Raw genomic sequence first — 12586 nt, forward strand, 5'->3', positions numbered from 1 at the left:
TGTTCTCTTCTTGCAAAGCTGAGTATATAGTAACGTCTTTGTGTGCGTGCCAAGCTGTATGGTTGATGAATTTAATTAAGGAGTTGTGCCACAAAGAGAATAAAGTTGTGACATTAATGATAGACAACATTTTTGCTATAAATATTGCAAAGAATTCCATTGCACATGAGAGAAACAAGTATATAGAGATGAAATATCAATCACTACTTAAAAGATCTTGTGAGTGAAGGAAAGTTGAAGCTAAGGGTATTTCAAAAGTGAAAATGAAGTGGCTGATCTGCTAATTAAAGGAGCGTCAATTGAAGTGTTCAAGAGGTTGAAGAAACATATGAGTATGAAAGACTTGGAAGACTTGTATTAAGGTAGTGTGTTGTGAAAAATTGTAATTCAAGCAGTCGTAACCGATTACTTTTAGGGTTGTAACTGATTAACACAAGTGGTAGATGTCTTCGTAACCAGTTACTTTCAGGGTTGTAACCAGTTACCACGACTTCCAGAATGTCTTTGTACCAGTTACTTTCAGGTAAGGGTGGCAAAACGGGCCGCCCACACCGCCCCGCACTTGCCTCGCCTAAAGCCCGCCAAGTGAAATGAACATAAAAATCATGCCCGCCTATATTTATTTATATATATTTTTTTTTATTTTTTAATAGATTAATAGGTTTTTTTACCTTTTAATTAAATTTTTCACCTTTTTTTTTTAAACAATTTTTTATAAAAGCAATTTTTTAACAAATTTTACTTTAAAAAATATTACATATATTTACAATGAATGTGTAAAATAAACCATCAAGAATTGGAATTACTAGAATTAACTAAAAAAGAGTGAGTTTTGGAGGAGCGGCGGACTTTAGCGGGACGGGCTATGGCGGGCGGCAGATATTGGCGGGACGGGCTTTGACGAACGGCGGACCCTAAATCCCAACCCAAACCGCCATTTTTTGGCGGGTGTGCGGACTAGCCCGACGGGCCACGGCCCGTTTTGCCACCCCTACTTACAGGGCTGTACCCGGTTACCACGACTTCCAGAATGTCTTCGTCCATTTACCATAATGTGCAACTGATTACCACTCGAGATAGTAGCTCTTAGTAACCGATTACCTGGAATGCGTAACCGACTACCAATTCAAAGATTTAATCTTTATATAATTTGTGAGCTGTATTGTTGTGTAATGTTGTATACATACATTGGATTCTTTAGGAAATATGACCATCATTTTACCTACTCTTGGTAACTCTCTGGTTCTATCACTCTCACTCTTTTTACTCTTTTAACTCTCTGGTTTGATCAAACAAAAAAATATACAATGAAGGAGACGACCAACACACTTTTACATTGCTTCATCAAACAACTACGAAAAAAATTCAAGAGCCTGCCTGAGATAAATTGAATCAAGAGCCTGAGATAGAATATTAATATTCAACACAAAATTTTCTATTCCCTTCTATGCAGTGTACATACTATTTAGATGCCTAATGATCTATAGTAGAGTACAAATGAGATCATAAAACGAATGGTAACCTTTATTTCACAAGATTACAGCTAATAGCATTACAAAATGAATCAAACTTGAAGCAGCTCGCAGTATAAACATTGCTGCAGTGTGGATAAAATTGCGAAGTTCACAGAATGCATCAAAGTTGAGGCAGCTGGCATGTACAAACAGCTGCATTAGCGTTCACAAGATTGTAAAGTTCTGACAATGTATCAAAATTGAAGCAGCTAGTATATCAGCAGCTGCATTTGTAGTCCACAAAACTTGTAATGTTCAAAAACTGAATCAAAATTGTAGCATCTCGCAGTATCATAGCTACACTCCAATCCTCACAAAACTGTAGATGCCAAGGGCACACAAGAGGTGTTGCATCATAACAGAATCAAGCTCTTGCAGAATCTCTAGTCAGTAGTACCAACAATGACACAATCATCAACAAAAACCTTCTCAGTTGCAACTTGAAGCAATGATAATCTCCCCTCTTGTCTCCATAGACAATGCTTCATTCCCTTCCTTGCTCAATTTGTTGTTTGCATTGAAACCTCTGCAGCCATTTTTTTGTGCTTGTCCATGATTCACACTAAAAGCTCGGAATCTCATCAACACAATCCCCTCAATTCAAAAGGGTTCTGGGATCAATCGGACCGACAATGCTTCATTCCTTTGGCAGAGGCTGAAAATGCAATAAAACACTATACCTTAAAAAAAAAACAACAAAATCTTAAAAATAGAAAATAGCCTAAATGAAGTTTTTTTTACCATAATCATTAGCACACAAATCCAAGCTGCATCTTCATCTCCATCATCATCCTCCTCCTCATCGTCATCACAAGCCGCACAGAACAAACTTCGAAGCCGGAAAAGCCAAACCTGTAAAACAAACAAGACAAACAGTAATCAAATACCTAGAAAACAAAGTAACCACCTTCCACTTAATCTCAACACTCGAACTCTTCATCCTCTTCCCATTCAAACCCAACTCCTTCGACAAATCAAAGCTAGCCCCTTTCATCCTCAACTCCTGAATACACCTCCCAACCCCTCTACTATCACACCTCTCCCTCTGCAACCGCTCCCACACCTTCCAATACCTATACAACTTCACCTGAACCAAAAACACAAACACAAGCGAAGTACAAAGCGAAATCATCGAAGGTATCCACCAAATCTTACAACTACCACCACCCTCTTGGCCCTTAGACCAAGAAGTAAACAAGAGTGTTAAGAAAAAACCATGGAAAATAAAGAAAAAAGAAGAAAGTTGAAAAAGTTCGGATTTTATTGAATCCATTCTGGTTTCTTTTCTTGATAGGCTTTTGGCAATGAGATTTTCTTCTCTTTGCCATAGCTTTAAGAGTAAGAGATGACCAGGAGATTCAGAGATTTCGGTTAACGGGTGATCATCAATCGCCTCGAACATGTTCGAACACAACAAAGCTTTGTTGTTGGTTTCACGATGTTCTTGGTCTACTGGGATTTCAACAATGCAATGAGAGTTTTTTGTTTCAGCCATTGTAAAAGCAGAGACAGAAAATGAAGTAAAGAGAAAGAGAATTTGATGAACTTGCAGAAATTTCAGAGAGAGAAGAGAAATGTTAACGTTGTTGTTTTGTTGTGAAAGAGTGTGAGAAATATATAGGCTATTTTTAAGGTGACGTTTCAGTTTTTATAACGGTAACATAAATGGTTAAATTAATTAATTAATTAATTTATATTTAATCATTTGAGACTGTTTATCTAACGGATAGTTTGAATTTATAAATCGTGAAAACGGTTTACTCAGTGATGGGGGAAGAAGATAATGTGGATCAATCTCTACTGTTTATTTAGTTTATTAACAGATCAAAGGATAGTAATAGTAACACTTACTCCCTCCGTTTCTTATTATAAGTCGTTTTGGAAAAAAAATTTGTATTTTAATATAAGTCGCTTTACAATTCCAATGAATAATTAATGTTATTTTTCCTATTATATCCTTAAATATTTATTATTATCTCTCCTTTCAATTATATAAATTTATCTTCCACATGTCATTAATGAAGGATAATTTTGTAAAAACCTTCATAATTTCTCATTTTCATATAACAATTATTATTTTTCTTAATCTATGTGAAAAGTCTAAAACGACTTATAATAAAAAACGGAGGGAGTAAATAATTGTGATTATGACTCATTATTGTGATTATTTATTGGTTATTACTGTGATTAATTGAAAACATTTAGTGTTGATTTTGTTTTGCATTTGGCTGACTTGAAATTATATAAAGAAAGAAAATACGTAGATTTTTTATTAATTTATCTCGAATAAAACAAAACCTCCTCTTTCAATTCATTTTAGGTTGTTTTTTTTTTTATAAACTAGTGGGATACCCGTGCGTTTGCACGGATATGAGTGTAGTATGCACGTTTTTGTTTTTAAAATATAATAAAAATATAAATATAAAAACTAAATTATTTGACCAAAGTAGTTATATTTTTTTAAAAAAGACATATTTTTAAAATAAAAACAAAATTGTTTTCATCAAAAATATATATTTTAATTTTTCATATATTATTTTAAAAATATTGTATCTTAAATTAAAAATAATTATAAAATAAAAGTATTAGTAACATAGATAATTAAAATACAACATATTTTTCTCGTATTTAGATTTATACATTATTTTAAATATATTTACTTATATTTTCTTTAATTAATTGTAAAAAAATGTAATAACAGGTCAGTTCGCACAAATTATGATCTGGACACCCGTGCGTTTGTATGATTATTAGTGCGTTACTTGCATATGTTTCTAAAATGTAATAAGAATAGAAAAAGACAATATTGTTTAACCATATCAGTACACGTGCGTGTACTGGTGTGGTACGAAAGCTTTTATTTTTAAAATATAATAAGAATGCGAAAAGGAAAAACAAAATTGTTTTACAAAAAAATATACATTATTTTTAAAAGAAAGACATATTTTGATTTATATATGGATCATAAATATAATATTTTCATATATAATAATATTTCGATGAATGGTTTATTTTCTGATATGAAATATTATTTTTGTTTTGACAATATTTATTAAAATATTTGGATAAAAAAACTTGTCCCCCTTTATAAAAAAATATATTAACATTCACTAATTAATTTAAAAATAACATTTGCCATTAATAACATATATTAGAGAAATGATTACACCAATAATATATAATATATACTTCACTTTTTCATATGTTATTTTAAAAGTTATTGTATCTTAAATTAAAAATAACTTTTTAATAAAAATATTAGTAACATAAATAATTAAAAAATAACACATTTTATCCGTGCTTGGATTCATACATTATTTAAAATACATTTCTTTTATTTTTTTTAATTATACAAAAAAAAGTAATTATCCGTGGGTTCGCACGGATTTTGGTGTAGATACACGGGCGTTCGTACAGGTACTGGGGCATTACGCGTATATGCTTCTAAAATATAATAAAAATGAAAAAACAGAAAGCCAAAATTATTTATTCAAGAAGGTTTATAATTTTTAAAACAAAATCATATTTTTGTTTATATTTGGAATATAAATATAATTTTTTCTTATATACAAATATTTGGATCAACTGTATAATAAATATTAAATTTTTTTGATATTATTTGTACAAATATTTATGCAATGATTTAGCTTTATAAATATCAACATAGTATTTCAAAGTATTTTTTTAATTGAATATTAGAAACAAAAATAAATACATTTTGCGTGTTTGAATTCATACACTATTTAAAATATATTTACCTTTAATATTTTTGATTATACAAAAAATATAATAACCCGTGTTTTGATTCATACATGATTTAAAATATATTTACTTTTATTTTTTTAATTATTTTATTTTATTTTCCTTAATTTGGTAATCATAAAATAATTATGAATTGTTTATATTAGCATATAATTTTAATGTCATTAATTCATACATTACTTATGTTTTTCTTTTTGTCTAGTATTTTTTTACTTATAAATATTTGTCTCGTTTATTTCTTTATTAATAATATAATTAATTAAAAATTAGTACATTTTTTCCCATGTTATATTTATAATAGAAAAATATATGAACTTGATTCTTTTAACATTTTAGTTATTTATTTATTTCTTTCGTTATAAACATTTCTTCATTAAATGTGAAAATATGATTTAAAAATGATATTAATTGCAAATATAAAAATAGAAAATTATGAAAATATGTTACTATATTGATGGTATAATTTTATTTATACGGATAAATATCATAAAGGTGAAATTATATATTTCTATAAATAATAGACTTAATTGTTATGATATAAATAATAATGAAACTTATATATGGAATATATTGAATAAGATATATTTATATCAATGTTAAATTATATCAAATAAAATTTGACAACTATATAAGGCAAATATTGACTTTACAAACAAATATAAATGTAATTTATTTTAACATTTAAAATGGGTATATTTCACAACTATTATTTAAAATGATATTAATAGTTTTTATTAAATTGGGGAAAATGGGGTATATTTTTAAATGGAGTATATCTTTAGTAATTTTTGTTATTAATTATATAGATTACAATTTAAGAATTAAATTAACTATTTTTTTAATAAGCAATTAAATTGACTATGTAATAGTTTTAAAGATCAATATGAATATTTTATTTCTGTTAAACTAAGATCAATATGAATATTTTATTTCTGTTAAACTATAAATTAATTTATTTCATAGTTTTAAAGATCAATATAAATATTTTATTATATTTTAACGGGTGATCATCAATCGCCTTGTTTTTTTTTTAATAAGCAATTTGAAATTAGCGGGTTTCGAACCTGAGATCTTGAGAGGAGCACACTCTCAGGATCTAAGCGTTTCACCGCTAGATCACACACACGTACACTTGATTTTGTTTTGTATTAGGCTGACTTGAAATTGTATAAAGGAAGAAAATAAATTTTTTGTTTCAGCTTACAAAATATTTTTTATTTATTTTTGAAAATAGATTTTACAAAATTGTTTTTTTTTTATATTTGTTTTTTTCTAAATTGAAATATTATTTTTGACATCCTATAACATAAACAAACATTATTGAAGATCAAAACATAATCAAGATCTCAATTTTTTTCAAAAAGTGGTATTTCAAAAATGATTTTTATGAAAATCTATTTAAAATAGCTTCAAAATTAAGTGACTTTTTAAAATTTTGATATCCGAAAAAAATTTCAATAAAAAGATGAAATATCTAAAATAATATTTTAATAATAACTATTCAAATCAAATTTTTATTTGATTCTTTGTAAATTTCTTTTACACAAAATTATATAACACTATAAAAATTATTTAAAAAAAAAACTAAAACAAACGGCTCAAAACCTCCTCTTTCAATTTTCCAATACACTTCTTACATAGTATAATTTCTTTTTATCCCTCTCCTCACACTTTTCTACCCTTACATAGTATAATTTCTTTTTATCCCTCTCCTCACACTTTTCTACCCTTACATAATATAATCTCTAACGGTAACAACACATATAAACCATAATTAAAATTTACCGTGAATATCCATAAATCAAAATATATTTTAAGTAATACATTGCTAAAAACTTTAGAGAAACTCTTACCCCACCCATGTGTCTCTTATGCACTATACGAGTTGTCTAAAATGTGTCTCTTATGCATCATACGAGTTGTCTAAAATATCCCTCTACTTCCGTAGTTGTATTTCCAGTAGTATCATTTTTTTGTTTAACATTGTTTTGTTCCCTAGATGCACCGACGGAAGACTTCCTGAAATGCATCTACGGAAGCATTTGATGTTATATTCGCGTCAAACTCTTCTCCTCACCCATTCTTCACTTTTCATATTCTCAAATTTCCAAACTCTCTTAACTCAAAAACCAAACTTTCACCAAAGTTGTATTTTTTTCTCTCGAGTTCGGTCATTAACGTCAACATTAACGATCAACACATTCCAACAACTTCAAAACACAATTTAATCATTAAGTTTTTGAGTTATTTTAGAGTATTTACCATAATCGAGTTTGAGTTGATTTTTAGGTGTACAGATGATTAGTTACTTTTAGAAACATAGTTTAAAGATAGTGTAGGTAGTGTTTATGTGAAGAACAGATAATTTTGGGGTCAAAATTGATTTTTGGAGGTATGCGAACAATAACTTACACCATTTTTGCGTTTTAGAAGTTGCAGAACCTTCCGTAGATGCACCTACGAAAGAAACCCAGATTCTTCTATAGACGCTCTTAAGGGTTCGACATCGCACCTGAAAAGAAAAGCTGAGATAAGTTAATAAACGAGGAAGAAACAAGCACTTTTTTAAAAAGACAAATAAAAACAACTACCCAGATAACGATTAATCTCCTCAGTTGTCTTGCACTTGAGGAGCTCCTTAATGTTGATCAGAATCGGCTCAAACACAGGTTCACCCTTATGATCGATCGACAATCAGGCGGCCGCCTCTGGCCACACGTTGCACGACACCGAGTCTCTCGACGAAGGCCACAAGCCTCTCGTACCGGGCCAAGTCGTCAGCGCTCAACATACTCACCTTCACAGTATATGCGTTTGTACCATAGTCAAAATGCCTATTAACCTAATGAAAAATAAACTTTTGAACGAGCTGCCTCCTCGAATTCCCCTGGTCGTTCAACTCCAGCTGCCCATTCGGGCCGTATATAAAGTTCGGGGAGAAGACGCTAAGGAGGGCCCTCTTCGAGACATGCTTCACCAAAAAATACTTATCTTTGAAATCCCGAACGGATTCAAAAAAGGACCTGAAGAGCTTCTTCGGCTGCTTCAGAGAGACCCATCTGTAACGACCGGCTACAACGCCCCACTGAAGATGGAAGCAGCAAAATAAAAAAGGAAGAGTATCCCCGACCTGGAGATAGTCACAAACTAACTCGAACGCCCGAAGGAAGGCTATTGAGTTCATATGCAACTGGGAGGGCGAGAGATGAAGATAATAAAACACGGCCACCTGAAGATCAGTGAAAGGCAGTCGGGGTCCCAGTTCTCAGAAGCATATGTCATATATCAGGAACCGATCGTCTGGATACGACGAATAAATCCTCTCCTCCTCAGTAGGAAAGACAACTCTCCATTCCTCACCAGCAGGCGGGTCCGTCTCGCTTGCGAAAGCCACAAACTCATCTTCGGGACGAACTACAAAATAGGAGGGAATGACGTGGGGCTCGTCAAATACCTATTCATCCCTGGAAGTAGCCACGTCCTCCTCTTGGTCGGGATCACTTCGAACATAGGACGTTCGCTCCGACGTTTTGGAGCTCGTCCAACTCCCAGTCACCGAACGACCAACATCGCTCATTATTTCCTCCTCGGATTGACTAGCCATTTTTACATGAAATGCAATAGAGAAAAGTGAATTCGATTTGAAAAATCAAATCCACCATTCCACCGCTAATCAAGTGAAAGGGCGTACGCAAAGGCAACGAGGACCACGTCCCCGGCTAAAGCCCTTACCTCAAAAAACAACGGACCACGATGTCGGGGAGTTCCCCGGGACTCTAAACCCTAAGTTTCCCCGAGGAAATATTTCCCTGACTCATGGGGTTTAAGCTTCACATCAAGTTCATCCTGGAAGTCATGTAAACTAGTGCACAGACCCAGACTCCAATCGTAGTTCATCAGAATGTTCATACTAGCTGCTCTATTGCATCGACCATAACAACTAAACAACAAAAAAACAACGATACTCCGCCCGAAGTCGGCGGCACCGGCGTTTGAAAATGGAAAAACCACCGTCAAATACCAACACTTAGTCGGAAAACGACCTAAAACTATGTTCTCCTATCCTAAACCACATGCATTCCACTATAATACCGATACTAAGGCATAGGAATCTAAAGGAATAGGAAAACTTACGTGGTCGAAAGAAGGTCGACGGTGGTCAGAAGTTTTACATGGAAGTTGAGGGCGGAAACTGAATCGAGCTGACACCGAGCAGAAGCTAGAGAAGAGTGTGAAGCGAAAAATGGCAAATCAATGGGGTCCCTCCTATTTATAGAGGGCCCTCCCAGCGCGTGGCCGAGCACACGCCTAGCCTAGTCAACATCACCCATTTTATAATGGCACGTGGCTCAATGCATACTCGCAACGTTACCCTTCCTCCTTCTCTCTACCACTCGTCTCCTCGGCAACGCTCGGTCTCCACGACAATTCCCCTCCTCCAGGCGCACCAAAAAAGGCTATCCATCAGGAAACGAGCAGGTCCCCATACACTTTTCCCCGACATCAAGATCTGCCCTTAAGTCATCACTCCCACACTCAAAGCAATGACTTGGGGGGTGTCATACCCCAAAATTTGCCCATCATATTTTCATATTCAAGCTCATCTGAATGACAAAAGCTCAAGACTTGACTGAGTGTACACTCTCCTAAGTAGGGATGGCAATTTGGCCCATCCCCAGTGGGTACCCACAAAAAACCCCATATCGGGTAGGGTAAATACCCATAAAAATGGGTATGGGCACGGGCACGGGTAATTACCCATTAAAATATGTGGGTATGGGTGTGGGCACGGGTACCTTACTACCCAACCCGCCCCATACCCACACTATATTTCTATAATGTCATTTATATTATTATATAAAAATGTATGATTCTAAATTTTTTAAAAAATATATCGCTATTAAGTCATTACACATTTTAATAAAAGTGTTTATTTCTTTCTTAACTCAACAATAACATACATAATTTTTTTAATATTGTTAAAAAGACTTAAATTATATGATATTTTGTAATTAAACGATTTAATTTTACTATAAATGCGGGTTAACGGGTACGGGTATGGGCATTGAGGTACCCATAGGATACGGGTACGGGCATGAATATTGATACCCACGTGGGTTTGGGCTCGGGGTACGGGGATTTTTTTAAACTGCGGGTATGGAGACGGGTACTATAGTACCCTGCCCAAACCCTGCCCATTGCCATCCCTACTCCTAAGTAACAACCCTTCAACTAGGGTTTTGCTCCTCTCAAGATAAAATCAATTTCTGTTACCTCAAGTGGAGTCCATGGTCTCACATATGTCCTAAAGGATCCCTATGCCAAGTTTCAAGCCTTGATTCATAAGATTGATCAATCAACTGCTCAAATAGTCAACAATCGACTAGTTTGACCTAAAAGTCAAATGTAGTCAGAATACAGTCAAAACTCCTGATTTCTGGTCAACATCAATATTTTGAAGTTACATTCATCATTTGATCAAGGGTTGATCATGGTTCATCAAGAAAAGATCAGAAATTGACCAAAGTCAAAGTTTCTAATTTAGGGTTTTGAACTAAAAGTCAACTGAACTTTGACTGATCATATCTCTCTCATACTTTATCAAAAATTCCTCAATCAAAGCTCATTCTTAAGGAAATTTGATTCTCTACAACTTTTATGTTGTGCCCAAGGTCAAGAAATGCTTCCGCATAAGAGATATAAGTCAAAACATTAGAGGTCCTTCTAGAAGCTCGCAAAAAGCTATTTTTTGTCAAGGGCCATATCGTCAAGATAAAATTCTCAAATTCAAAAAGTGTTCGAAAGTGGCTTGTAGAGGACATCTTGAGCTTTCCAAAAGTCCTAGAACACTTCCATACGATAAAAATTGAAGGAGTTACGGATTGCCCAAGTTGGTCGATTTTGGAAAAAGTGCATGAAAGTCAATATAAGCAAAAGTGAATTTCTTCCAAATGGGCCTATACTTTTGGGTTGTCCACGTGACAATAAGAATACAAGGAGCCCATGGATAAAATTCTAAGTTTTTTATGGTTTTATTTTAATTATTTTTGAATTTACCTATTTAAATTCAAATTAAATCAAAATAAATCATAATAAAATGGAAGGAGATTTTACACATCATTCTCCCAATATTTAATCAGATCCAAGTTAATTTATAAGACTAAGGAAAACGTGGAAAAGCATGGAAGCGAACTTGAAGCAAAAATAGAAAGATTTTGTGCAAAAAATTAAATCAAATCTTTTCCAATCAAGCGATGATTTTTTCTCCAATTTTTTAACCTAATTGCTTCCTCTATATAAGCCTAACATCATCAGACCTCAAGGGGACGGATTCATAAGGATTGGCAACCCTAAAAAACACGATAAAAATTTCAAGAAAAATTCAAAGGAAAGAGGAGAATCGGTCTCATGCTTGCAGGATAATTGGAAGGCTTCTAGCGATCAATACACGCCCCTGGGATCCTTCAGAAACTCTCCCAATAGTCCCTCAACGTTGCAGCCTCTTGGATCATCACCATCAAGACCACGGTTCACTTCAAATTCTCCAAGTTCGGTTATATTAATTTACGCATTTTTAACACTTTTGACTGCATATTTATGATTATGATGGTGTTTATGATAAGTTTGAATCGTCGTTAGCAAGTTGTGACGTATAGATATTAGGATGCCATTGTTAGGGCATAAAGGAAGAAACTTTCGGGTTCTTCCATCCAGGCCATTTAAGAGCATGTAAATGTGACCAATGAGGTCGTGATGTTCCAATTAAGATATCTGGGTCATATTTGTCTTTGTTTGATCTCTTTTTACGAGTTTTCTGATGTTGCAGCAATAGCTACAAAATATCCATGGCCATGCCCAAAGCAAAATCGTAGCAATTTCTTGAAGGCTGAATGAGAAGATGATGACAAGTGAGGGACCCACAAAAAACGTATGGCATTGTGGTATTGGCCAGTCAGCGAGTATGATTCCTCTTCCTCTCTCTCGTTACGCGTGCAACGACGTGATTGGAGGGTCAAGCATTCTCCAACCTCTCTCCCTTTTCCATTGGTGGACGCGTGAATAAGTGGGCCCCATTTTTGTTTTTTTGACTTTTCAATTAACATTTATGTTTGCTATTTGTTTGTTTTTTGTTGATCCTATAACAGTGAACTCAGATTGGTTCAATTGGTGAAGTGATACTTGGACATGGCCTCAAAGACCTGGGTTCGAGCCCAGGCGTTGGTGTTTATTTTTGTGCATTTACATACTCTCGGATCCAACGCAGCATACTCATACACGACTATCATGCGCCTCCGCCAGCAGCCCTTAGA

At 33.7% G+C, this 12586-nt stretch overlaps 1 protein-coding gene across 1 annotated transcript; it reads right to left on the minus strand.

Moving 5' to 3' along the window:
* Positions 1 to 1506: 1506 nt before the first annotated feature.
* Positions 1507 to 3124, minus strand: LOC131656440 (uncharacterized). Its single transcript, XM_058926160.1, has 2 exons — positions 2256 to 3124; positions 1507 to 2169 (listed from the first exon to the last, which is right to left on the minus strand). The coding sequence occupies exon 1, from the start codon at positions 3007 to 3009 to the stop codon at positions 2323 to 2325; it is 687 nt and encodes a 228-aa protein (XP_058782143.1). The 5' UTR covers positions 3010 to 3124; the 3' UTR covers positions 1507 to 2169; positions 2256 to 2322.
* Positions 3125 to 12586: the final 9462 nt, after the last annotated feature.

Source organism: Vicia villosa, linkage group LG3 (genome assembly GCF_029867415.1).
Source record: "Vicia villosa cultivar HV-30 ecotype Madison, WI linkage group LG3, Vvil1.0, whole genome shotgun sequence".
In the NCBI taxonomy this organism is placed as follows: Eukaryota; Viridiplantae; Streptophyta; class Magnoliopsida; order Fabales; family Fabaceae; genus Vicia; species Vicia villosa.